The sequence below is a fragment of the Neohortaea acidophila genome (genome assembly GCF_010093505.1).
Source record: "Neohortaea acidophila strain CBS 113389 unplaced genomic scaffold BDY17scaffold_6, whole genome shotgun sequence".
Lineage (NCBI taxonomy): Eukaryota > Fungi > Ascomycota > Dothideomycetes > Mycosphaerellales > Teratosphaeriaceae > Neohortaea > Neohortaea acidophila.
The window spans coordinates 652,424-675,231 of NW_022985515.1; the positions used below are offsets into that span (position 1 = coordinate 652,424).

A 22,808-nucleotide genomic window follows, 5' to 3' on the forward strand; every position below is an offset into this window, starting at 1 on the left:
CACACAGTACGTGAGTTAGTGTTCGATGTGAGCCTTTGTGAATGCTGCAAATGTGCACGCATCAACTTTCCTCGTCGGACCGCCTGTTGTGATGACCGGTCGCATGTTGTTTTCAAGCTTACCTAAGGCAAGCGCGTTCAATGTGGGCCGTGCATCATTGATAACGCTTTGGAATAGCCGCAACCGGGTACGAAAAGACGTTGGACGGCGCGATGGTTGAATCAGCCGGCAGAGATGGAAGACGCGCAAGCAGACCTCTTCTCACTCCTCGCCACATCGCCACTCGCCTCATGCATGAATTGAGTGCAGGAAGAAATGCGGTGCCTTCTGTGAGTGAGAGAGCCAGCGATGAAAGGGATTTAGGTAAGCGGAGAGGCACGGGTCGGATACGTCGGCGGCGGCGGAGCTTGACGACATTTCCGATAGCTGCCGCCGCATGGACATCGTAAGCTTGGGGGAGGAAAATCGCGCTCAAGCGCCGCGCGCACGCGGAGAAGGGAAAAATGAATCATGGATCCACGCGCTGCGATGCGCAAGACAGACAGCAATGTGGCCAGTCCGTTTGTAATGTGTGTAGAGGCCGACTGGAGGATTCCGATCATCCCGTCTTTGACACCTGCCCACGCAGCTGTCGTCGAAACGAGAGGCGATGCGTCAACTCGCTCGCTTCTCGGCTCAATTCTCATTGGTGCGGTGCCGGGATGTGGGTTGGTCTGTGCTTTCGCAAACCGGACAGCTCTTTCCGCCGCCCAAACACACGAGCTTCCGCCGCTTCCTAACCTGACGAACCCGCACCCACGCTACCTTCCATTGGCCTGTTTTTCTCTGCTCGCTCACCGTGCACGTCGCTTCTTCCCTCCCTCTCGCTCCCTCTTCTCTTCCTCTACTCCTCTCACACCCCCATCGCCATCTTCCCTCCCCCAACCGCGAGCATCAGTTCGGAATCTGCGCGTGCTCCGTCTGCCATACCCGACAACATCCGCACCCAGATCATCACATCCCGCCGCCATGCAATTCCGAACGCTCGTCGCCGCCGCTGCGGCCTTGATGCTCTCCACCGTCGCCCCCGTCGCCGCCGACCAAGGAAAGGGTCTCATCCCCGACGCCTACAACTTCAAGTGTGCGGACTGGTGCGGCCCCATCGTCACCGTGTCGCAATCCACCTGTCTCGGCGCCTCGGAGGGCCTGAAATGCTTCTGCTACCAAAAGCACATGAAGCACCTCATCCCGCTATGCGAAGCTTGCAGCTACAATAGCCGCACCGAGGGCAACAGTGTCGCCTTCTATCCAGGTGAGTTTTTTCGAGCTTCGCTGCCCTCTGGCTAGCTGGCCAGCTCGGCCGCTTGCATCCGTAAACAACGCTGACCTCTCCGTTTCTTCCCTATCCAGCCATCAAGGACGTCCTCGATACTTGCAACCTCAAGACCACCTCCGTCACCCAGGGTTACGCTGCTGCCACTGCCGCGCCGGCCTTGATCGGTGCCGGCATTGCCGGCATCGCCGCCTACGCCGCCATGTAAAGAATCGAAGATTGTGGAGGGGTGTGGTGGCAGTGTCGCGGCGCTGGGGAAGAGCGGGTGAGCAAGGAGGGCCGACGCGTAGGTGTGGTGTGTTGCGCGCACATCGTCTTGGGGCGGAGAATCCGGAATGGTCTACTATTTTTCTTTTCCTCCGCTATCATGGCTTGCAGAGAGCGTGGTTGTATAATAAACTCACCAGCCAAAACCCTCTCGTATACCCACTAAATGGATTTTCTCCCTTTTTATCTTCTGCTCGGCTCTCTACTTCTGAATGCTACTGATTGACCGACAATACTCGAGCTGACAAGCACAGACACCCAGCCGACACAGTTCAATACTGGCCTCGAGGCCACCCTTCGGATCTTCGCACTCATCGCTCCACGGTATCGGCAGGCAGCGTGCTCAACTCAATCTCGACACCCATCAGGAAGCGACTAATCATACCACATCTCACTTTCCTTGCATTCCATCGCGTCTCGACATTCTGTTCTGGACCATGACCGTCCTCGGATCCACACGAATGCATAAGTTCCTTTGCCTCTATGGCTGCTCTCCAGCTGCGGAAGTGCTGGTTGCTGGTGCCTGCTCTACATCTGCATCGTTCTGTCTGGGCCAGCAGACCATATTACATCTAAGTCGGTCTCTACGTCTTCGACCTCTGCCGATCACCCACTCCATCGCCCCCTCCCCACCTCGCAAATCAATACGCCCCGCCAGAATACGGCTTATCCTCATAGTCGTAACCCACCCACTGCAACGTCTGCATATACCCCACGTACCCCTTCTCATGGAGCTGGCGGAGATCGAAGTTCTCATTGTGCGCATCGAGCGTCACCCCGTTGACGCTCAAATAGTCGTCTCCCCCACTGTCATCGTCCTGGCTCTCATGCCAATCCTGCGTGGGCCGCCAGACGGATACCCGCGTCGTCTCGCCTTCCTTCCCCGTAATCTCCCCCGCCGTCCCATCCAAAGTCCTACTCTCCAACCGCTGCACCAGCGACGTAGGCAACTCGACTTCCTCACTATACCCCTCCCCCCTCAACGTAAACCCGCGCACTCCACAGTACTCGCAGAAATGGGACGGGCCGGTATTCCCCTTGGCGACGTAGGCCTTCAATCCGCTCCCCTCGGCCATGGGGTTTTTGGGGGAGACGATGAAGAAGTCATTCGCCGCGTCGAGCGTGCGGATGTGAAACAGGCTTGCTTTGTGGCAGATTGTGCAGTTGCATTTGTAGATGCGGTGGCCGGAGGCTTTGCGGAAGTCTGTCTGTGTGGTGGGCGGGTAGGGGAGTGTGGGGAGCGTGAGGTAGACGATGTACTTGACGTGCCCGCAGTGGCAGCTGCCTGTGTAGGGCCTGCGGGTGAGCTGGGGTGGAGCAGACATCTTGTGATGGAAGAATGAGAGAGTGTTGGAGATAGTCGTATTTCAGCGATTTCAGCTTGCTTGGCGGCTGGATCGCGGTGTCTTTCCCGACTTTTCATAACGAATATCAATGGCTCGGAAGAGGTCGTGATAATTAGATGTATGGTGGTGAGTCACATCGATGGTCGTCAATGGTGTCGTTCTCGACCAGATTCTGGGTCAGCCGCGAGTCAGGAGTTAGGCAACAATGAGGATAGGGAAAACAAACGCGTGTATAAGAGAACGCGCTACGAGCGATGACCGAGGGTATATTCTAATCATTTACCTTCGAAAACAAAATGCACTGGACGAACAACCGCTCATTTGGATAAATGGCCCCGTCCCAACCGGTCCGTGACCGGAATCTCAACGTCAAATCCCCTCAGAATCGTACACGCATAGCTGTAGAACCCAACGTACTGAACAAGAGCAATCGTCCCCGGCCGCCCTAACACCTCCACCGCACGATCCCACAAATCCTGCGGCAGCGTTCCCGACCCATACGCAAGTTCATGCGCCACGTCGAAAACGACGCTCTGCTCGGCGTTGAAGGACGCAGGCTTCTTCCCCGCCAGCATGGTGTCGATGCTCGCCGCCGCCAGCCCGAACTTCCAGCCTAGCATTTGGTGCATTGCCAGTTCGTAGCGCGTGTTGTACCGCACTCCCACGACGATGCTGGCGATCTCGCGGTTCGTGTCGCTCAGGCCGGGGAGGCTTCGCAGAGCCTTGGCCAGTCCGAGGACGTGCTCGCCGACTTGGGGCGTGTGTAGTTGGACGCCGAACGGGCCGGTGAGTCGGGCGTCGTCTAGCATGTAGGCGACGGCGCTGTCGGGTCTTGTTAAAAGGAATCGAAACGCTTTCCGGCGGTCAACTTACGCCTTGCCGTATCGATTCGTTGTGTACTCATGGTAGGCGTCATACAGCCTTTTGGCTTCAGCATCGAGCTGCGAGGGGTGCAGAAGGCCTAGTCTGTTCATATTGCCTACAAAGTGAAACGAATGGGACTGAGCAAACGGCAAGGGATTTGAAGAACTCCGCGCGAGATTTCACGGAGCAGGGCCCTATAGCCCCGGCTTCTTATAGCAAATGACAGCAAGCATTCTGCAATTGCAGGCGTAATCGAGTCTCTCATGTACCCGGAATGGCCCGGGTGTCATCCGACTTTCGGGCGGATTCCTACCTAAGTTAGCAAGGCTGAGATCGCCAGCCTTAAGCGGATCGCACGGATCGCACGGATCGCGAGAACCGCACCAACGGAGTGATACAAGAGCCACCAACACGGAGTACATAGGGCGGTAGCCTGTCTAAACTCGAAGGGCTTTGATTTCTAGCGTAGCAATGCGCTCCCTGAAATTATTACGCTTCCAGCGCTGCCCCATACAAACGCCCAATCTCATCCTCGTACATTCTCAGCGTACTGCGCCGGTCGAGCGTGTTCTTGGCCGTCCTCTTCAGAGGTCTCTCCGGGTCTGCAATCAGAGTGAGGTCCTTAGTGAGATGGGCATCGGCGTGCAAAGTCCGATTCACATCTTCGAAGATTGGCCAGAGTTCTTTCAGCACATCCTGCTTCACCCCTTCTTGCAGTAAACGGGGAGACACTTGTAAGATGACGAATGGGCGTGGCCGTTCATGGCCCCCGACTAGCGAGCCTTCTATATCGACATGACCGTCGAGTTTCTGCTCGACTTCTATCCCGTTGAATTTGGTGAGAGTGCCGAGCTTGATGAAATCGTCGACACGCCCGGCGTTTGTGTAAGAGTCTTCGTGATCAGGCACCTGCGGGATCACACATGTTAGACGCTGACGATGCGATCATCAAGAAGGAGTGCTTACTTTTTTAAACAAATCTCTCGTGTGAAACACAGTTCTCTGCGGCTCCGTGATGAAACAGTGGCGCGTGTCGTTGGACTGCCGCGTCTCGTACAAGTCCTCGGTGTAGTGCTGGAAGTGGAACCCCTCGCAATCCGGGTGCAGACGATGCACATACCATTGCGCAGGGTCGTGCTGCACCAGCGTTGGATACAAATCCGAGTCCGTCGACCCCATGTTCGACTGGACGCGCACGCCAGTCTTCTCCCAAATCGTGTCTCCCGTGGCTCGATCCAGTCCCGCTCCTGCGTACATGACGACGTCAAATTGCTTCAAGGCGTCAAGACGCTCAGGCAGCCGGACGAACTCTCGGAGGATGTCGGGGATGAAGAGAATGCTATTGTGCCGGCTCCTGGGGATCAGAGGCAGCGCTTCGTAGATTTGAGCTGGAGAGGCGGGTTGTTTCCACGATCCCGGCATGAAAATCGGCACAGAGCCCGTGAGAATCGGCGCAATTGCGCTGAGCGTCACGGTCGCGGACCATGAGAGTGGTAGGAAGATGGGGTTGTAGCTGTCAATGTAGGCGTCGAACATGGCTATCTTCAGACTGGCGGGCGAGCGCTGCGTCGTTTCCACCATGCGGCGCCAAACTTCGTAGGCCCTGTGCGATTTGAAGATGGGTTTCGGGTTTCCAGTCGTGCCTGAACGGATGAGCGCTAACATGCACGTGCGCAACACTAAATCGAGACGTACCTGATGTCTGAAATACGAACATGTCATCGTCGATCCCCTCGTCCATGGTCTTGGGGTAAGGATAAGGCTGGACCAGGTCCTGATCGATGAGCGATCTCAGCGGTGGCACCTCGATAAGATCAAGGCTCGGCATCGACTGCATGGCCGCTTTCCATGGCCCCGAGGATGCTTTGGGGGCGGCAACGACGGCGCATTTGGCCGCCTCAAGCAATTTGACCAGCCCTTCTTCCGTGTTGGCGGGAAACGGAATCAGAAGCTGCATGTTGCGGTCAGTTACGGAATCAGATCGTTCGAGTCGCTGTCATACCTTTCGTCCGGTCTTGATACAGGCATATAAGAGGAAGATATAGCGCACATCTTCAGCACCAATATATGCAACCGTCGGGAAACCTGGCTTTGCAGGCCCGAGAACCTCATCCAGCCACCATGCCGTTGCGTCGATGGCCTTGGCGAATGCCTGGTAAGTTACCGGACGAAACCCCTCTTGAACATCGGTGTCGCTCTTTGCAAAATAGGCCCAGATTCGTTCGGGACTGTGTTCGGCGCGATAATCAATCGCAGCAGGCAAAAGATGTCTCTCGCGCGGCACGTCGTCCATCTCTCACTTTCGGAGATGATATGCGAGTCGCGATGGCTTGATTCCGTGCCATCCTCACCGAGTGCAAGGAGTACCTTACGTTATAAGATTCGTAGCGACGCTTAGACGAAGGGCTTATCAAGCAGCGTACGCGATGATTCATCCTGTAGGTAGCTTGAGGACACATGTGCTAGTACCGGATGAGACGGCCGTTTACGTTGGAACTCAACGCACAGATGGTCAGGTTTGTAATAAGTCTTGGTGATGTTAAGGTCGACCGCGTGAGGTAATAAGATATTTCCGGCCTCAGGCACCATATCCGAAGGCTTCGACACGTGAACTGCAAGACTGCCCCTCGCTTTACTCCGATGTAATGGAATGCAACATTCGCAATTCTTGCTGGCAGTTATGACTTTGCGATACCTCTCTACACTCATTCTGACTTCATTCTATTGGACTGCATCAAACCGCAAGGTAATGTGCCAAGATGCCACCTCACTCGATAAACTCCACATCATCCACCGTATCCCACTCTCCCGTCTCAAGGTCCTGGACCTGGACCGTACGCATGCCCATATCCACGCGAACACGGTACTTCCCCTTCCCCAGCCGCTCCACTGGTGAGGTTGCGTCTGGAGACGGTGCCTTGTGCACGACGACCGTCACCTTTCCATCAGGGCCGACAGATGCCGTGCTAGATGATACGAGCCTAACGGTCTCGTACTCGTCATCGTCATCTTCTTCATCATCGTCGCCCTTCTTCTCCTGGTCATCCTGCTCCTCGCCCTTGCCGTGCCCGCCATCCTCTTCGAACTGCTTTTTCGCCTGCGCCAGGCATTCGTGCGCACGTTGACGCAGCGCGACTTCGGCCTCCGAGTGTTCTGTCGACTGGCTCCAAGCTAAGCGGTCACAGTCAGCTCAGCGAAGCCGTTAGTTGCTCAAGACTCGTAACTCACCCAACTCCACCACGCGAACGGCTTCTTCAGCCCAGTTGACAAATCCGGGTTCATCAAAACCAGCGAGCACGATGCATGCACGGCAGCGCAGGCCGAGCGGGAGTTCTGCGTAACTCAGAAGAGTCTTTGCGATCTGCGCACACTTCTCCAGTCCTTCCGGCGTTGCGTCTGCGGAGAGCTGGACCATTTCTTCATCGAGGGCCTTGAAGATGGCCATCTGGTTGGCTCCAGGACCAGGTGCCATGTTGTGTGTTGAGAATGATGATCGATTGAAGCCTTGTGGTGTGTGAGTGAGATTCGATGAAGAGGAAGAAGTCGGGAAAAGATCGTGGCGCCTTGTGCAGGTCCTCGTTTGTGAATGCAGCTCATTTTGTCACCGACGGTGGGTGACACAAGGGTGCAAACGAGTGCAAACGCAGCCTGGATGCACGGTCTGCCTACCGTCAATGCTTTTACTCACAATGTTTCCTAACGCATCTCCTCGCGCTGGATTGCAACCTTGTAAAGTTATCTTACACCTCTACTCGGTACTTCATTCACCGCATCTCTACCGCGTTATGTCGAATGGCCAAATACAAGCGCGAGAAATCTGCCTCTCCAGATCTGGCCGCTCCGTTACCCATGAAGAAGGCGAAGCGATATCGCCCGCAGCAAAGGTTTAACTCTTGTTCCGAATGGTCCCAAGTTGGCACTTGACCGCATGTGAGTGGTGGCCGCGGGACTCTTCTCTCCAGCCATGGAGCAAGATAGGACCTTTCGAATGCAAAAGCAAACGATCCGCCCATGCACCCACAGTATCATGACTTGGTAGGACATGAGGTAATAAGGTCAGGCACGTATGTGGATGTTCAGCGCGCGGCGTTGACATTGATCATTGGCTGAGAAACCGGGCGCTAGCGGAGGTTCGTCTTGGCAACCACGTATGGGGGTTCGAGCCCCGCCTCCAGACTACAGCACAGGAGACATCTATCTTTTACCGCCGCCTGTCTGGCCGGATAACCTTCACTTCCCTCTCGAAGGCGTTCGGAGCGAGTCTTCTAGCTGTGCAACATCTTTCAAAGCCGCCGGCTCTTATGCCTGTGCCGTTTCGCTGCTCATGGAGGAAGAGTGCCGCCTTCCCTTGAAGTCATTCTGCCGGGTCCCGGCAGCGCGAGGGGCGTATGCTGTGCTGCAACGTCCGTATCAGGTGGTAAAGTAGAAGCTTTCGATAATCTCACCTGCAGCCGTGCCGAGAGTACGAGAATGCTTCGCCGTTACTTGGCGATTGCTAGCGGTACATTACAACCAACCAGGCTTTCTCATCTTTCTCCACCCGCCTTGCCACCCTAAGTCCTACAGGCCTAAAGCCTCGTATTCGAAAAGCTTCGCGCCCGCAGTTCGGCAGCTTCCAGCATGATTATTGGCTACTTCTCACGGTCCAAGGTCAGCACGGAACGACGGCCGCCTTCACTCGCATGCCGGCAAGCATTGCTGGTCTCCTGCGCCTATTCCATCGTACTCTTGGATGCTGATGCCAGCCAGATTGAGGTAAGCGCTGCACTTGCGTCTCGCATGCACGACCAAATCACTGTAGCTGTGCAGGCGTCCGAAGACTGCGGCACGCTGCGCTCTCGGACGAGCATGTCCCCGCGACCGCTGTGACAATTCCCGACTACTGTACCACGTGCAGTAGTGCAGCCTCAATCGAGTCTCGAGCCCGAAAGGGAGGCCGCAGGGTTTGCGCAAGAGCTCCAATGCACCCCTCCCCTGACAGCAACGTATTTGTACTACATCTTGGGCGCTCATTCTGCCTCTCTCATTATCAAGCCTAGGACATCTTTCGTATCCTCATGCCTCACATTGCACGATGCTTTCACTCAGCCAACTTCTTTGCGCTCTTCTTGCTTTAACCCTATGCGCCCTCGCTGCACCTGAGCATGAGGCGCCCTGGCCGGCTACCAGGTGTTACACGACGATCGAGTCGACGACCGGCGGGCTTCATTATACCAGATGGGGAACAGCGTGGTCTTCTACAACAGTCCGCACAAAAACTGTTACGAGTGCGTGCCTTGCGTAGCCCCTGTTCTCCTGCGTCAAGCATGTTGATAACGTCCGTTTAGAGACCTCGACGCCCCCAGGGTCGGTGACGACGATCACATCTACTGTCACGAGCACCCACACTGCTCCTACATCGACGAAAACAGCCACTACAACCACCACCAGCACATCTACCACGACCAGCATCGTAACAACCGAAGTACGTTTGAGCCGGCTAGGCCCGTGTATGGCTGCCACGGGATTACTGACTTCTCCGATCCTCAGACCAGCACAACGACTACAGTCACCACTACCGTCCCCTCCCCATTCACACCCGTCCAAGAAAGTATTCCTGGAGCTAGCTACGATGCAAGCGCCCCTCTTCGAAAGCGGGATGTCGAGTTCAATCACAAGGGCTCTTCGCCGAAGAAACATTCGCCTCGTAACAAAGGCTTCCCAGGTCCCGTACAGTGCTGGCACTACCATTGTTCTAGCACCACTGTTACCGTAACTTCTGTGAGTCAATATCAAAAGCAATCCGTTCCTTGGACAGCGCTGTGCAAGCTGTCCGCTGGATGTGTCCATGCTGACCCCGAATCGCAGACGACTATTCTCCCTACGCCCACCAGTACGACGACGACAACGACGACATCGGTTGTCACAACCACACCGGGTGCTGTGACAACAGTCACATCCTCCGTAATCATTACAAACACCCACACCTCCACATCCACGACCACATCCACGGTCACAAACACCGTGACGTCGAGCACCAACGTCTCCCCCGCGCAGGCCTGCGCGACGAACAACTTCGCCAACTATTACAACACAAATTACGCATTCTTCGGGTTCAACCCCGGCCCGAACAATGATTTCTTCGTGAGTGCGACTGCCACCTCGGTCGCTGAGTGCTGCATGGCCGCGGTGATGAATCCCGTGGGGCAATACTGGGATTACGCCTCTGGTGACTCCTGTGCCATCGAAACCGGCAACAATTGTGATGCAGGCCAGATGACCGACACTGGCACTGGCGATCTGGGCGAAGAAGGGGAACCGCCTTCAGTAGTGCTTGGGAATGCGCTGTGCGGTCTGATCAATTCCGTGAGTGTATCTGATTAAGTAGCTTATCCGCTACACACTCGGCCGCCATATCTTTCCATGTCAGCTCTCCAGCACCCCAACCCAACCCCGCGCTTCATACTCCATGATTGCCAGGGTAAAGCTCTCCAGCGTCTACGGCCCATTCCTCTTCCTAGAACCCCGATGTCACGAATCGGGGCTGATATACGAGTCAGCATGCCGGGGGTTGGAAAGTCGAGCCACGTCCGCCGCTGACACAATTTTATTTGCAATGCCAGTCGCGAAAAGCGAGAGATTGCGCGACGCGCGATTGTGTGCAGGAGTCCCAAAAATCCCTCACTGAGGCATTTTCCGTGCGGCTGCCCATTGGCTGCTCTCCGGCAAGGCTACCCCGGATTTGGCGGCTGGCAGCCTGATAAGGGATGTGCCACGTTGGGTTGGCGGGTAAGCGACTCCTTTGCACATGGCTTGCGCGAGATCTGGCGTGCCCCGGCATGCACATGCAACGGGCAATGGCCGTGGACGAGCACCCACGTGGCTTCAGGATGGAGCTCATTTCTCACTCTGCATCTTTTTCTTTACGCTCCTCCTCTTGTCCGTGACTTTCTTTCTCCGCTGCACTTGACAATGGCTGAGAGAACTCCGCGCATCGCCTTCGGCGACGACGCCATTGAACATACCAGGTCGGCAGAAGACCACATCGAGTCTTTGACATACAAAAAGATGGCGTCCACGCACGAGGTTGATGCAGATTCCCTCGTCTCTGATCGGGGCGTCGGCGTTCGAGAAGGCGATATGAAGAAGCGTCAGGTCTTCAAAGGGTGGACGCTGTTGTGGCTGGTATACCAGTCCACAGGTGTCATCTACGGTGACATTGGAACTGTTGGTATATGGCTTGCCTGTTCAACTGCCTTGTTGCTTACCCCTCGCAGTCTCCGCTCTACGTCTTCTCCTCCACCTTCTCCTCTCCACCCGCCCATGCGGATCTACTCGGGGCGCTCTCAATCATCCTCTGGTCTTTGACGTGAGTACTCGTCAATGTCAAGCTGGTCTCGGTCGTTGACGCTCCCTCGTAACGCAGCCTCATTGTCACGGTCAAATACATGTTGATCGTTCTGTACGCGGACGACAACGGCGAGGGCGGAACGTTCGCCATGTACAATCTCCTGGCTCGCTTCAGCAACATCATCAAGCAAGACCCGAGCGCCAATCATCTCATGAAGATGGAGCGCTACTCAACAAACGACCTGAAACGCCCCAATCGCGGGTTCCGTCGATGGCTCGAAAACAGCAAGATCTCGCATGCGTTTTTGAAGATCCTGGCAGTCCTCGGCGTCAGTCTCATTATGGCTGATGGCATTCTTACTCCAGCCCAGTCCGGTTAGCTCTTTTCCCTTCACTACATAAGAGGAGACATGCTGACTGTCGAAAAAGTATTGGGCGCCATTCAAGGGCTCGAGGTCGCGGTGCCCAACATCTCGAAGGGGACCATCATCGGTACAACATGCGGCATCCTCATCCTCCTCTTCCTCGTTCAGCCCTTCGGGATCCACCGTGTGTCCAGTGTCTTCGCTCCAGTGGTGATCATCTGGCTTTTGTTCAACGGTGTTTCCGGCATCTACAACTTGGCTGTGCATGACTACACCGTGCTCAAGGCTTTCTCGCCTTACTATGCCGGCGACTGGTTCGTGCGAAACGGCACTGCGGGCTGGATCAATCTTGGCGGTCTCCTTCTCGCCTTTACTGGCGTGGAAGCACTGTTCGCCGATCTTGGTGTATGTCTCCAGAAGCATCGTTCTATATATTTCACCAGCGTTGCTGACCCTGCCACGCATAGGCATTCTCCCGTCGCGCGATTCAGCTTAGCTGGCTCTGCATCGCCTATCCATGTCTAATGCTCGCTTATATCGGTAAGTGTTCATGGCACGCTTACCGTGGTGGCTCGACTGCTAACACCCGAGCGAAACAGGGCAAGCCTCGTACCTTGCAAAGTATCCCGCCGCATACGACAACCCTTTCTTCAAGACTGTACCTCCGGGCACCTTCTACTTTGCTTTGGTCATTGCGATTTTGGCTGCGGTGGTAGCATCCCAGGCTCTCATCACGTCGACCTTCCAGCTCTTGTCCCAGGTTATGAAGTAAGTTTCGCTGCAAAGGGGATATGGCTTGTGTGCTGATCTCTGGCCAGCTCATCCTACTTCCCACACATCAAGATGATCTACACCAGCGACAAGTTCCACGGCCAAGTGTACATTCCCATTGCGAATTGGTTGATGATGGTGGGCACAGTGATTGTGACGGCAGTCTACAACAACGTGAGTAGTAGAACGGAGAGGTGCGCTATGATACGCCACTGACAAGCTACACAGACCAACAGCCTCGGACATGCCTATGGAGTGTGTGTCATCCTCGTCACTTTCATCACGACGAACCTGGTGACGCTCGTGGCTATAATCGTCTGGAGATTCCACCCGGCACTCGTCTTCACCATTTGGCTCCCATTCGTTCTGCTCGATGGACTCTACCTCAGCTCAGCACTTACCAAAGTTCCCAACGGAGCTTGGTTCACTTTACTGCTCTCCTTCATTCTCGCCTCGTTCTTCACGTTGTGGAGGTACGGCAAAGAAAAGCAGTGGGCATGCGAAAAGAAGGACCGACAATCGCTTTCGCAGGTAATCGTCAGCAGTGCAGACAACGACGGTCAACTCATGCTCAGCGATCAATACGGCGGTGGGAAATTGACTACGATCGAAGGCTTCGGCATCTTCTTTGACAAAGCCGGCGAGTCCACGCCCATGGTCTACGAACAGTGGCTGCGCAAGTTCCGGGCGCAAATGGATACCGTCGTCCTCCTGCACCTTCGCGCCCTGAGCATTCCTCACGTCGCCGAGGAAGACCGTTTTGCAGTCGCTCGGACAGGCGTCCGAAATGTCTATCGGGTCGTCGTCAGACACGGATACAGCGACCGCGTCATCACGCCCGACCTCGCACAGATGATATACGAAGAGATCCGCCGTGCGATCATCCACGACAGCGTCCAAGCACCGTCCGAAAGCGGCAACGGTGCGAAAGAGGCGAAGGCGGTGGCATCCATCGCCGCGCGCCTGCAGCACTTGGACGACGCTTTCCGGCATCAAGTGCTCTACATGACCGGCAAAGAGCAGATGCGTATCAGTGGAAGATATAATGCCTTCAAGCGCATGGTGTTGGGCGTCTTCCTGTGGGTGCGGGAGAATTGCAGGACGCGGATTGCCAGCCTGGACATTCCTGTAGATCGCATTGTTGAGGTCGGGTTTGTCCACGATCTTTAAAACTACTTTGGAGAGCCTGTGAAGGCTATGGCGGCACGTAAGGCTGCAGTCAGGTTGAGAATGGCGGCGACATTTGAACCACAGAGCTTTCTTTAACCAGATGAATTCTCTTATAATATTTATGGGTACGCAGACGCCGTCGTCCTTCTCCGCACCCTAAATCCCTACCACTCCTTCTTGCTTCGGCCGCTGGCGGTTACGGTAAGCTGAGTGTCAGAAGGAGTCAGCATCCTCAATGTTACACCTCCCGGATCCGACGTCCAGCCCCACCATTTCCATCCAGGGCAGATGTTGATAATGTTTATAAATCAGCGGCCGGCCGCACATCGCTCCTCCTCGCCGTCAATCACCCTCTGTGTATCAAGACTCGTTTGTTGAGATGCTATACACTCGTCCGAGCCTGTTAGCTCCAATCTTCATATTGCTCTTGTATATTTGTCTGTCGTTATACCGTCGGTATGCCTATCAGCGCAAGATGCGAAGGGAAGGGTGCCAGCCCATTCCAAAATATCCACACACCGATCCCTTTTTGGGCCTCGACCATCGGAGGGTAATGCTGGAGGGGACCAAGCGAGGCGAGGTCGGTGCTACACGGGCCAAAATACATGCCAAGTGTGGGCATACGTACGAGTATAACGTGTTCGGCCAGCGAACAGTCTGCACGATGAACATGGACAACATTCGAACCGTCGTCGGCCCTTCATCCGCCAACTTCGTCAAGCCGCCGGGGTCGAAGCAGGCTGCCCATCCGCTTTTGACGGATAACCTGGTCGCGCTCGATGGCCACGAATGGAAGCAATCTCGAAGCTTGGTGATGCCGGTCTTGACTAAAGAGCAGGCCGTCGATCTGCCGGCGCTTGAACGACACATCCAGAAGCTGTTGAAGCTCATCCCCCGCGACGGCAGCACGGTCGACCTGCAGCCTCTTTTCCAGCGTCTGGTAAGTGGTCAAAGCTACGTTCTATTCGACGTCCCTACTCACCAGCCCAGTTTATTGACAGAGCCACCGAATTTGTCCTGGGCGACTCCACGAATACGCTCGATCCGGACGAGGAAGCTCATCCAGAGGCCGACAAGTTTCTAACGATGTTTGAGGATGTGATGCGCATGTTGGGCCAGAGAGTCCAAGCGGGCCATTTGCTCTTTCTCCGCGGTCGAGATGTCCAATGGCATCAAGATATCGCCACCATCTTTGCTACCGTGGACGGATTCATTGACAAGGCCGCTGCACGACAACACTCTGCGTCGCCGCGTTTCAGCTTGGTGGAGCACTACGTGGATGAGATCAACGACAAAGCCGCCGTCCGATCCCAATTGATGAGTGTGTTCTTCGGGAGCCGCGATCAAATCTCCATCTCCATGAGCCTGCTCATGTTTGCACTCGCGAGACATCCGGAAGTCTGGCTCAAGCTCCGTCGGGAAGTACTGGCGCAGCCTTTGGGTCCTTCCACGGAAAGTACCTCGAGACTCCCGTACACCAGGAACGTCGTCTACGAAGGTTGGTCGCGCGATTCTGTCTTTCTCTCCCCGACTGCTAACTTCTCCACGTAGGACTGCGCATATTCTCTCCCGTCCTGATGAGCCGGCGGCAGTGCGATGCAGATTGTATCTTGCCCAGCGGAGGCGGGAAAGATGGTCAAGCTCCGATTCTCATTCCTCGGGGGGCGATCGTTGAAATGAACATCCAAGGCTTACACCGAGACCGGACGATATGGGGCGAGTCGGCAGACGAGTTTCTCCCCGAGCGGTGGACCGATCGGACTCCCGGCTGGAAGTACATCCCGTTTCTCGCGGGTAAGAGGGTCTGTCCGGCGCGGGATCTGTCGGTGACGCAGATGATCTATCTTCTCGCACGGCTCGTCCAGGAATTCGAATTGCTACAGAACCGGGATCCCGTACTTGAGCTGGTGGACGATATCCGGAACGTGCGGCTGAGTAGGCGTGTGCAGGTTGCGCTGATTCCACCGTAGAAGATGGCATGCCATGACAAAAAGAAGAGGACGGCCACACAGTGGGCTTGTAACGATGCTGCCCAGAGGCGCCTAGTCGGATGTTCTTCGCCTGAAAGATGGGGCGATCAACGGGATGGAGAAGGTTTTGGTGATCTACCATGTGCTGGAGGAGACATCAGTAAAATAGCCGCGCATACTTTGTAGCGTCATGCCGTCTCTGGCCGCGAAACTCATCCAGAATGCATGCATGGTGCTCGAGAGTATTGCCCAACTTGAGAACAGTCACAATGTCGTCAGTTTCGCAGGAGGTAATTGAATCCCGAATGCTAAGGTGCTGTAAATACAAGCACGTTCGGAGGACATAAGGAACATTGAAGTGGATGGGTAAGATTATGTAATATACGCTAGTCAGTATTAGGAAGGAGCTGGCAAAAGCGGAAGGCCCGACTTAGAGCCGGAAAATTTTTGCACAGGTCATTATTGATTTTTGACGAGCCCCACAGCATGAATCGCCGGGGTGTAAGTCAATGATCAGGCTCAATCATGTGTCTCACGTTCAAGACTAACCCCGCAATGTAGAGCTCAATCGGTAGTAAGTCGATCAATCTGACGACAAATTGACGATTTCTCGCTCTAACACTCTCCCAGGAGCGTGTGGCTCTTATAAAGAGACAACCTCAAGGTCGCGGGTTCGAGCCCCGCCTTCGGCTTTCTGATAATTCAGAGGTGTTTAAACATCTCTGTTAAGGCTAAAGGCTCACTGCAACCTTCTTTTTTGGCAAATTCTTGGAATGGAATTTTTTGGTCGACTTTTGGGAATATGCGGGCTACCGCGGTTCTCCGCGATTCTCCGACATCACTTGCTGTATCTCAATACAGTAAATATCATTTTACAATTGTCAATAGTCTTAGAAGACGAATATCCACGTGGAAAAGGCACGGCCGCGCGACAAGGCTGAGATAGCCAGCCTTGGCGGATCGCAAGGTTGGATTTCTTCAGCGGAACGCGATGCACTCTCTACACTGCACTGCCGTAACATATGGGAGAGAACTCTACGACAACTAAGTTGGCAAGTCGAAATATCTCTTGTGCTGACTCGACGACACCATCACCTACGTCGAGAAGAACGTAGTGTGGAACACGTGGAAGCTGAAGCGTCACCTACTCCACAGCACTCCGCACGTGAGGCCCATTTAAAGCGTGCGTCGAGAATACAAGGACGTTAATGATTGTGCCGATTGCCCGGTACTATGTCTCTTAGAGGTCCGACAAAGGAAGCTGACTATAGCCTACTGCCGCCCGATCTCCTCGCCACAAACGGACCCCGGCTTTCAATAGCTTACGAAGAAGTCCCACAAGCCCGTAAACAGCAAGAGAGAATAGGACAAGGAACCCTAGCAGCTCCGCCGTACTGTATCCTTGTAGCGACGATGGAGCTGCCGGCAATCCTTCGTTAGGGAATATCAAAGCCTCGTTTCCAAGCCCGCTAGCACCAGACGGCAATTCGATGCCCACGACTTCCGATCTCCCTATTCCCTTCCCGTCTGCGTCGAAGGCTTCGGCGTACGCAAAGGGAATGTGCTGCGGCACAATGACCGACGTCTCAAAGCCGGACTTGGAAGCGTCGGCTACGAGAGAGAACTCGGCAGAGGAGTTGTTAGCTCTGCCGTAAAAGCGCCAAGAAGCCACTTCTGTCGCACCGTTCCAACTGACATAGAACACAGAAGCGGGCTGAAGGATCGAGAGTGTGTTGTAAGGCATCGAGAGAATTTTGAGGATGGGTGGTTCGGTGGGGTAGCCTTTGAAGGCCGCCTTAAAGGCGCGATAGGTGCGTTTACGATCCTGTACAATGGTGGAGGTGAGCGGTCAGAAGGATTCTTGTCATATGCAAAGACTATTCAGGGGTGGGTTGGCCGCAAGACTTACTGATGCAAAGCGGGCTTCCATCACGAGCTTGTCGTTGCCATCATATTCACTGATATAGCCTTCCCGGCTCCAGCACACAAAGACATGAGCAGACCTCACATCCTCCGCGTTTGTAATAGGACCCAGCACTTGGAGACCACCTGCAGTTGGTGTTTGCCCTTTGTCGGGTCGATCGAATCGCCGAAGTAGAGTTGCGGTCATAGGACGGCTCGATAGATCTAGGTCAATATCACAGCGTCGGTCAGCGAAAGGTTCAAACGTAGTCAATGCGAGACCGAGTCTAGATCTTACTCAGTTCAATGATCTTCCCAATCGGCGGGTTTGTCCCGAATGGTTCCCCGTAATCGTGGTCGTCGCTCTCATTGTCGAAAAATGAGAGAATGAGCCTTGCTTCATCCTCGTACAGGATCCGAGCATTATGCTGCCAATGAAAAGCCACTCCATCTCCCATGGTGAAATCGGAATTCCCGACACACCCACCGAGCGTCCAAAGGATCTTCCCATTCTGACCTGAAATTCGATAGATAGCATGCATGTGACGGGCAGAAACAAGATAGTCGCCATTCGCGAACTTTTCCACCGAATTGAGATGGAAGAAATCCCAAACCTTCTTCCTGTCGGTGTTGAACTTGTTTACAGTATCGCAGCTTTGATTGACATGGATGCCGATAGCCGCTCGGGGACTCCAAGTGAAAATAGGCCGGTCAGATGCAATGTCGATTTCGAGAAACCCCGTCGCTGACACCTGCCGAGATGTCTGATTGATATCCGCACCGTCGGCGTTTACGGCTTCGCGCATCGAAACTATGATCGTGCGGCCGTCGGGTTGAAGGTAGAATTCGTGCTCGTCGTGCGTGTATTTGGAGTCGATGACAATGTGAGCAAGTTCTTCATAGCGATTGTTGAGGATGAAGCCGGATCGAGGAGCAAGAACCTCGGAGCCTCTTTGAGCATGTTTCTCGGCAACGTAGAAGGTGAGGGCAGCGGTGTCGTTGACCTGGACAGCATTGAATCCAAAACAGTTGCGATTCTGGTATCGGCAGGCTCCGCTCCAGATCAGGACCTGCAAACAGTGAATCAGTCGCGGGGACGGTTGCTAAACGTGGATCGCGATGTCACGCACTCCATTGTCGTCGTAGATGTGTGGACCATTGCCGCAAGGGACGAAGTTGCGCTCGCCGGAATACGGCGGTGTTGTGAACGGGTCCACATGTGGCGAGACGAACCAGTACCCAGGGCTGATGGCACGTGGATGGTGTTTGGCCACGACATAGCGAGGGGCCGCAAATTCCGGTCGCTGGACAGTGTGTGAGCAGGCGCTTGGCTGTCTCTTGGGTGGGGCACACTCACAGTCACGAAATGATGCTGGTCACTCCCGTCAGAAATGTGTCTGTATCGTTCGGGATCGTTCCATATCGCTCGCGTTCCAATGATCAGTAATGCGAGACGAAGGACCCGTATCGCCATGGCTTTGCTTCGCCTTCAGGCACATCCGACAAGCATTGTTGAAGTCGGGCTCCATCGTAAATCAGGTGGCACGTTGCGCCGCGACTCTCTATAGGGGTTTCAATGTGTTTGCCGCCCAGGCTCGTGCCGCGGTCAAACCGTGGTCGCCTGCATCTTCAGCATAAGCGATCGACGTGCTGCATCGGGTCGCTCGACTGTGATGCTGTGAGTGCCCGCCACGATACTGTAGACGTCGCATACTGCTGAATTCAGGATCGAGCAGTTATTTTCATGGCACATGAACCGCCCATCGCAAGTGTACGAGTATCTCTCGTGAACCACCTGGTAATACGCCAGACGTCTGTTGTAGCTTATTAGGCGTTGCTAATCCGCGCGACAGCAGTCTAGATTGTCAACTTGGGCTTCATTAGCCGACCGGTCCCCGTTCCGCGCTCCGTACGCGACCCCGATACATCCCTTAGATGTATACATCCAGACTCGCCATCACCCCTTATCTCCTCGGCAAGCGAAAACGGAAGAGCAGCGTGGCTATTCATGCCGAGTAGTTCCGCTGTAGGAATCCCACGCGCGCGGTGTTGTTCGAGTCGCACAATGCCTTCATCGGAGTTTTGCTAAAGGCTTGCTGAATTTGACATGAGCTTGGTTTTGCAGCCATTCCAATCGCCTATCGCGAAGAACAGTCATATATACCTTGGGCAATACAAATGCAAGAACAACGCGTTTTGTTTAGTAGCGATAAAGTCTTTCTAGTAGTACTTCACTAGCTAGCTTCGTGGTATTATCGAAAAAGCACCGCCACCGCGCACAAGGCTGAGGTCGCCAGCCTTGGCGGAACGCGCGGATCGGAGGGACCGCGAACGCTGTAGAGGGATGCCAATCCGGCACAACACCCACAATCTGATCAAATAAGTCTTTGCAAGTACGTAACGATGATTGAAGCGATACTCATGTCGACGTTTGACTATGCTATTGCCCTAGAACTTGCTATAGCCTTGCCCGCCGACAAAAGTCTGTAGCCAAGGTCTCTGCTCCTCCGTCTCGGCGAGTTCAAGATAGTGCTGCGCATGGTTATCGCCGGAAACGTCGCGGTATGCAGGGGCACCATCTCCCTTTCGCTCATCCGCATAATAGAAACTGCACACCAGTTAGCAAGGAGCTGACGACTGCAAGGGAACAGCGCCATACCGATAGTTCTCCGCGGCGTACACCTTGGAAGCAACCGCAATGATGTGCGCCGAAGCCGACTTGCCAATTCCATTGCTCATGAGAGCCGGGATGACTTCTTGGTTCAGGATGTTGCCGGTGTAGATGAAGGTCTTGGGGGTGCTCTGAGGCAGCTGCTGAAAGCCCTGCACCGCTCTCCTGGCTGCAACGAGGACTCCCGCCGTGTTGATTGCGATGTCTTCGTTGAAATGGGCGACTGAAAGGCTCAGTGGGTCTTCTGCTGGAACGAAATGAGCAACAGCAGCTGGGGAAGTATTAGCAAAGGCCAATCATCAAGGGGAGTCGAGTAACATACCATTGTACACCACAACGTTCGGGGGCCCGAAGTGTGCGATCGTTTTGTCAAAAGCCGCATTCACTGACTTTTCATCCCCAAGATCTGCCCGGATATTGAGATGTCCGCTGCTGTTTGTAGAGTCTTGCAGACTCCTTGCGGCGAGAGCAACGCGGTAGTTTTGTTTGGCAAACAAGGTGGCAATGCTGGCGCCAACATTGCCGCCTGCGCCCAATACGAGAACAATCTTTGATGCTGCCATGATAGTGGGAGATGAGAGGATACAAAGGCTTGAGGGTGATGAGAGTAATGCCCTCCACCAACCGGGGAGCGGTGTTCCATACTTATACGAACGGGCCAGGCAGAGTCGCAAAAGAAGCGTGGATTTGTAAGAGAGCTGAGCAATCAATCCTTGACGAGGCTGGATTGATAATTGGAAAGCTGGTTTAATTGCTAGAAGGGACGAATGTACAAGACCTGCGAGCAGACTATCTTGCCAAAAGGCGTCATTATGGGGCTGCACACCGACAGCGCCGAGAGCACCGAGGGCGGAGTGATCGCCGAAAGCGCCGACAACGCCGACAATGCCGAAGCTTCTTATGCAATTCCTCCGTCAGCCGCAGACTCGCTGTGTTCTAGATACTTCATCTTCGTTCCGGCATGGATATGAACAAGAGTAGCCCACGGATCGGCCTAATGCTTGTCCGACAACGTCCAGCGCGGATTAGAAATTGAATTCTTTTTGAACCGGGCAAAGCGATTTAAGAAGCGATGTCTGACCTTCGTTGGCTCACTCTTCACTACTCCAGTAACATCGAAGCACCCACGAAACCGACCAAAGGCAGACATCAGTATGACACACTCGAAGATTTTGGTCACAGGCGCGGCCGGTTACGTGTACGTTGTGACATGTGTATTACTCTCAGCCTTGTCCATTTCAAGCTGACGAGTCGGCAGCGGGGGCTCCGTTCTTTCATATCTAAAGACCCTCGAATCCTCCTCGATCGATGCCGGCAGTGTCATTGGCGCTGTTCGGTCGGAGGAACAAGTGGACGCACTGACAGCCGCTCGGTTCAATGTGCAGCAGGTGAATCTAAGCGACGAGCAGGCGGTCGCCGAGCTCGTTCTCCGCAACGAAAGTATGTACGAGATTGAGAGCCGCCGACGTATACGTACACTAACGCCATGTCAGTCGATGTCGTTGTCCATTGCGCGAGTGGGCTGGACCGAGATCTGGTTGTAAACCTGATCCATGCGCTTGGTAAGCGTCGTGAAGCCAGCGGCAAGGCAACGTATTTCATTCATGTGAGTCAACCTTAGCATCGCACGCACGGAGGGTGCTAATGTAAATCACCCAAGACGTCTGGAGGGTCCGCATTCTCCGAAGTTGGTGGCTGGTCCAATGGCCCCACCAGCGATACCGACCAGATATTTGATCTGGAAAAAGCGCTTGCAGACTCCATGCCACTTCGCAAGGTAATACTCCTTGTGCTTCCGATTCAAATGCGCCGACTCACAAGTCTCACAACAGGTCGACGTAGCGGTTACCGAAGAAGCCAAGTCGGCAGGGGTGACGAGTTATATCGTCGTTCCACCAATGGTTTGTACGTCTTCAACCACAGGCAGAGCGCAGCCCATCATCCGCTAACCAATCTCCCCCAGATGGCAGAGGGCTTGGTTTGTGGAACAAGCTCTCGGTGTGTATGCCACTGACTGTGAGGGCCAGTCTGTCTCGGCGAGCGGTATACACGTTTCCACAAGATTCTGTAAGTACGGAGCGGATATGCCATCCGGTTCCAAGGGCATGCTGATAACCGGGCTGGACAGGTCATGCCTGCCGTGCACGTATCCGACTTGATGGCCCTCTATGCTCGATTGCTTGAGAAAATCGTGCAAAACGATGCACCGGCAGGCGGTGAGAATGGCTACTATTTCGCCGTGGCTCATAAAATCCACTGGTGGCCGACTCTGGACCGTATGGCTGCAGCGCTTCATTCACGTGGCCTGGTGCAGCAGCGGAGCACGCAGATGTGGCCTAACGACGAGGAGGCGGCCGAGGCCTACGGTCTTCCAGGCCTGTTCGTCCAGATGATCTTCAACTCGAGGTAAGCGCACATTCCCGGTAACTTGACCTTTCTCTGATATGATTTAGGACGGAGATACGCTCTGGCAAGGCCGGCGCTCTCGGTTGGGAGCCAACGTGGACGCAGGAGGACCAGTTCTTACAGATCATTGATGACGAAGTGAGGGATGTGCTCGAGTTGGACACTGGCAAGGGCAGCGTGCTGAACAATGTGAACAAGCAGCTTAAATAGAAGACCAGACTCCCCCTCACGCAGCAAACCTTTCTCCGTTTCTCGAGAGTCGCGTTTCATGCTGCGAGCCTCAATGCCTACCGTTGGGGTGTGTTTCTTGAGGAGCCATATGGAGATGTTGTCAACATGAGGTCAGGCTGGAAAGGCTGGTCAACGTCTCGAGTGCTGGTATCTCGCGGATTACGTAATGAGGAAGCACGGTCCATGTGCCGCAGGTAATCATCA

At 54.5% G+C, this 22,808-nt stretch overlaps 11 protein-coding genes across 11 annotated transcripts; 5 read left to right on the forward strand and 6 right to left on the reverse strand.

Moving 5' to 3' along the window:
- Window positions 1–586: 586 nt before the first annotated feature.
- BDY17DRAFT_298680 (uncharacterized protein) lies at window positions 587–1,765 on the forward strand. The gene is made up of 2 exons (XM_033733781.1): window positions 587–1,291; window positions 1,390–1,765. The coding sequence occupies exons 1-2, from the start codon at window positions 1,009–1,011 to the stop codon at window positions 1,518–1,520; spliced, it is 414 nt and encodes a 137-aa protein (XP_033589101.1). The 5' UTR covers window positions 587–1,008; the 3' UTR covers window positions 1,521–1,765.
- Window positions 1,760–3,191, reverse strand: BDY17DRAFT_298682 (uncharacterized protein). Its single transcript, XM_033733782.1, has one exon. The coding sequence runs from the start codon at window positions 2,902–2,904 to the stop codon at window positions 2,221–2,223; it is 684 nt and encodes a 227-aa protein (XP_033589102.1). The 5' UTR covers window positions 2,905–3,191; the 3' UTR covers window positions 1,760–2,220.
- Window positions 3,192–3,996, reverse strand: BDY17DRAFT_298684 (AhpD-like protein). Its single transcript, XM_033733783.1, has 2 exons — window positions 3,799–3,996; window positions 3,192–3,747 (listed from the first exon to the last, which is right to left on the reverse strand). The coding sequence occupies exons 1-2, from the start codon at window positions 3,897–3,899 to the stop codon at window positions 3,243–3,245; spliced, it is 606 nt and encodes a 201-aa protein (XP_033589103.1). The 5' UTR covers window positions 3,900–3,996; the 3' UTR covers window positions 3,192–3,242.
- Window positions 3,997–4,042: 46 nt separating this feature from the next.
- On the reverse strand, window positions 4,043–6,310 carry BDY17DRAFT_298685 (uncharacterized protein). The gene is made up of 4 exons (XM_033733784.1): window positions 5,792–6,310; window positions 5,485–5,740; window positions 4,756–5,432; window positions 4,043–4,698 (listed from the first exon to the last, which is right to left on the reverse strand). The coding sequence occupies exons 1-4, from the start codon at window positions 6,080–6,082 to the stop codon at window positions 4,279–4,281; spliced, it is 1,644 nt and encodes a 547-aa protein (XP_033589104.1). The 5' UTR covers window positions 6,083–6,310; the 3' UTR covers window positions 4,043–4,278.
- Window positions 6,311–6,449: 139 nt separating this feature from the next.
- Window positions 6,450–7,261, reverse strand: BDY17DRAFT_346603 (uncharacterized protein; the record flags this gene model as incomplete). Its single annotated transcript, XM_033738108.1, has 2 exons — window positions 6,450–6,960; window positions 7,018–7,261. The coding sequence occupies 2 exons, from the start codon at window positions 7,259–7,261 to the stop codon at window positions 6,557–6,559; spliced, it is 648 nt and encodes a 215-aa protein (XP_033589105.1). The 3' UTR covers window positions 6,450–6,556.
- Window positions 7,262–8,682: 1,421 nt separating this feature from the next.
- On the forward strand, window positions 8,683–10,394 carry BDY17DRAFT_346604 (uncharacterized protein). The gene is made up of 4 exons (XM_033738109.1): window positions 8,683–9,056; window positions 9,117–9,253; window positions 9,319–9,549; window positions 9,637–10,394. The coding sequence occupies exons 1-4, from the start codon at window positions 8,864–8,866 to the stop codon at window positions 10,150–10,152; spliced, it is 1,077 nt and encodes a 358-aa protein (XP_033589106.1). The 5' UTR covers window positions 8,683–8,863; the 3' UTR covers window positions 10,153–10,394.
- A 179-nt stretch (window positions 10,395–10,573) lies between these two features.
- Window positions 10,574–13,594, forward strand: BDY17DRAFT_281516 (putative potassium transporter 5). Its single transcript, XM_033732057.1, has 8 exons — window positions 10,574–10,995; window positions 11,046–11,137; window positions 11,195–11,493; window positions 11,548–11,888; window positions 11,951–12,023; window positions 12,083–12,251; window positions 12,302–12,428; window positions 12,483–13,594. The coding sequence occupies exons 1-8, from the start codon at window positions 10,741–10,743 to the stop codon at window positions 13,422–13,424; spliced, it is 2,298 nt and encodes a 765-aa protein (XP_033589107.1). The 5' UTR covers window positions 10,574–10,740; the 3' UTR covers window positions 13,425–13,594.
- BDY17DRAFT_298697 (cytochrome P450) lies at window positions 13,595–15,707 on the forward strand. The gene is made up of 3 exons (XM_033733785.1): window positions 13,595–14,364; window positions 14,415–14,922; window positions 14,976–15,707. Exons 1-3 carry the CDS (start codon window positions 13,804–13,806, stop codon window positions 15,392–15,394), a joined length of 1,488 nt encoding a protein of 495 aa, XP_033589108.1. The 5' UTR covers window positions 13,595–13,803; the 3' UTR covers window positions 15,395–15,707.
- Window positions 15,708–16,634: 927 nt separating this feature from the next.
- On the reverse strand, window positions 16,635–18,770 carry BDY17DRAFT_324816 (ASST-domain-containing protein; the record flags this gene model as incomplete). Its single annotated transcript, XM_033737268.1, has 5 exons — window positions 16,635–17,219; window positions 17,304–17,521; window positions 17,595–18,366; window positions 18,427–18,600; window positions 18,654–18,770. 5 exons carry the CDS (start codon window positions 18,768–18,770, stop codon window positions 16,635–16,637), a joined length of 1,866 nt encoding a protein of 621 aa, XP_033589109.1.
- Window positions 18,771–19,562: 792 nt separating this feature from the next.
- On the reverse strand, window positions 19,563–20,724 carry BDY17DRAFT_298704 (putative short chain type dehydrogenase). Its single transcript, XM_033733786.1, has 3 exons — window positions 20,290–20,724; window positions 19,956–20,238; window positions 19,563–19,904 (listed from the first exon to the last, which is right to left on the reverse strand). The coding sequence occupies exons 1-3, from the start codon at window positions 20,528–20,530 to the stop codon at window positions 19,745–19,747; spliced, it is 684 nt and encodes a 227-aa protein (XP_033589110.1). The 5' UTR covers window positions 20,531–20,724; the 3' UTR covers window positions 19,563–19,744.
- A 170-nt stretch (window positions 20,725–20,894) lies between these two features.
- On the forward strand, window positions 20,895–22,658 carry BDY17DRAFT_298706 (uncharacterized protein). The gene is made up of 8 exons (XM_033733787.1): window positions 20,895–21,165; window positions 21,226–21,407; window positions 21,461–21,573; window positions 21,628–21,744; window positions 21,800–21,872; window positions 21,931–22,034; window positions 22,096–22,373; window positions 22,421–22,658. The coding sequence occupies exons 1-8, from the start codon at window positions 21,122–21,124 to the stop codon at window positions 22,581–22,583; spliced, it is 1,074 nt and encodes a 357-aa protein (XP_033589111.1). The 5' UTR covers window positions 20,895–21,121; the 3' UTR covers window positions 22,584–22,658.
- The last annotated feature ends 150 nt before the right edge of the window (window positions 22,659–22,808 follow it).

What these genes read in the sequence shown, in the direction of transcription:
- BDY17DRAFT_298682 (XM_033733782.1), bottom strand. Translation starts at nt 2,904, where the DNA reads ATGTCTGCTCCACCCCAGCTCACCCGCAGGCCCTACACAGGCAGCTGC.
- BDY17DRAFT_298706 (XM_033733787.1), top strand. Translation starts at nt 21,122, where the DNA reads ATGACACACTCGAAGATTTTGGTCACAGGCGCGGCCGGTTACGT. An exon ending in ACAGGCGCGGCCGGTTACGT is followed by an intron (nt 21,166 to 21,225) that starts GTACGTTGTGAC and finishes ACGAGTCGGCAG; the next exon opens with CGGGGGCTCCGTTCTTTCAT. An exon ending in GCTCGTTCTCCGCAACGAAA is followed by an intron (nt 21,408 to 21,460) that starts GTATGTACGAGA and finishes ACGCCATGTCAG; the next exon opens with TCGATGTCGTTGTCCATTGC.
- BDY17DRAFT_298697 (XM_033733785.1), top strand. Translation starts at nt 13,804, where the DNA reads ATGCTATACACTCGTCCGAGCCTGTTAGCTCCAATCTTCATATTGCTC. An exon ending in AGCCTCTTTTCCAGCGTCTG is followed by an intron (nt 14,365 to 14,414) that starts GTAAGTGGTCAA and finishes TCACCAGCCCAG; the next exon opens with TTTATTGACAGAGCCACCGA. An exon ending in CAGGAACGTCGTCTACGAAG is followed by an intron (nt 14,923 to 14,975) that starts GTTGGTCGCGCG and finishes TTCTCCACGTAG; the next exon opens with GACTGCGCATATTCTCTCCC.
- BDY17DRAFT_298680 (XM_033733781.1), top strand. Translation starts at nt 1,009, where the DNA reads ATGCAATTCCGAACGCTCGTCGCCGCCGCTGCGGCCTTGATGCTCTCC. An exon ending in CAGTGTCGCCTTCTATCCAG is followed by an intron (nt 1,292 to 1,389) that starts GTGAGTTTTTTC and finishes TTCCCTATCCAG; the next exon opens with CCATCAAGGACGTCCTCGAT.
- BDY17DRAFT_298704 (XM_033733786.1), bottom strand. Translation starts at nt 20,530, where the DNA reads ATGGCAGCATCAAAGATTGTTCTCGTATTGGGCGCAGGCGGCAATGTT. An exon ending in GAACGTTGTGGTGTACAATG is followed by an intron (nt 20,239 to 20,289) that starts GTATGTTACTCG and finishes ATACTTCCCCAG; the next exon opens with CTGCTGTTGCTCATTTCGTT. An exon ending in TACGCCGCGGAGAACTATCG is followed by an intron (nt 19,905 to 19,955) that starts GTATGGCGCTGT and finishes ACTGGTGTGCAG; the next exon opens with TTTCTATTATGCGGATGAGC.
- BDY17DRAFT_281516 (XM_033732057.1), top strand. Translation starts at nt 10,741, where the DNA reads ATGGCTGAGAGAACTCCGCGCATCGCCTTCGGCGACGACGCCATTGAA. An exon ending in TCTAATGCTCGCTTATATCG is followed by an intron (nt 12,024 to 12,082) that starts GTAAGTGTTCAT and finishes CGAGCGAAACAG; the next exon opens with GGCAAGCCTCGTACCTTGCA. An exon ending in CTCTTGTCCCAGGTTATGAA is followed by an intron (nt 12,252 to 12,301) that starts GTAAGTTTCGCT and finishes ATCTCTGGCCAG; the next exon opens with CTCATCCTACTTCCCACACA.
- BDY17DRAFT_346604 (XM_033738109.1), top strand. Translation starts at nt 8,864, where the DNA reads ATGCTTTCACTCAGCCAACTTCTTTGCGCTCTTCTTGCTTTAACCCTA. An exon ending in CCAGCATCGTAACAACCGAA is followed by an intron (nt 9,254 to 9,318) that starts GTACGTTTGAGC and finishes TCCGATCCTCAG; the next exon opens with ACCAGCACAACGACTACAGT. An exon ending in CCACTGTTACCGTAACTTCT is followed by an intron (nt 9,550 to 9,636) that starts GTGAGTCAATAT and finishes CCCGAATCGCAG; the next exon opens with ACGACTATTCTCCCTACGCC.
- BDY17DRAFT_298685 (XM_033733784.1), bottom strand. Translation starts at nt 6,082, where the DNA reads ATGGACGACGTGCCGCGCGAGAGACATCTTTTGCCTGCTGCGATTGAT. An exon ending in GTTCGTATTTCAGACATCAG is followed by an intron (nt 5,433 to 5,484) that starts GTACGTCTCGAT and finishes TCATCCGTTCAG; the next exon opens with GCACGACTGGAAACCCGAAA. An exon ending in CGAGAGATTTGTTTAAAAAA is followed by an intron (nt 4,699 to 4,755) that starts GTAAGCACTCCT and finishes GTGATCCCGCAG; the next exon opens with GTGCCTGATCACGAAGACTC.
- BDY17DRAFT_298684 (XM_033733783.1), bottom strand. Translation starts at nt 3,899, where the DNA reads ATGAACAGACTAGGCCTTCTGCACCCCTCGCAGCTCGATGCTGAAGCC. An exon ending in ACGAATCGATACGGCAAGGC is followed by an intron (nt 3,748 to 3,798) that starts GTAAGTTGACCG and finishes AAGACCCGACAG; the next exon opens with CGCCGTCGCCTACATGCTAG.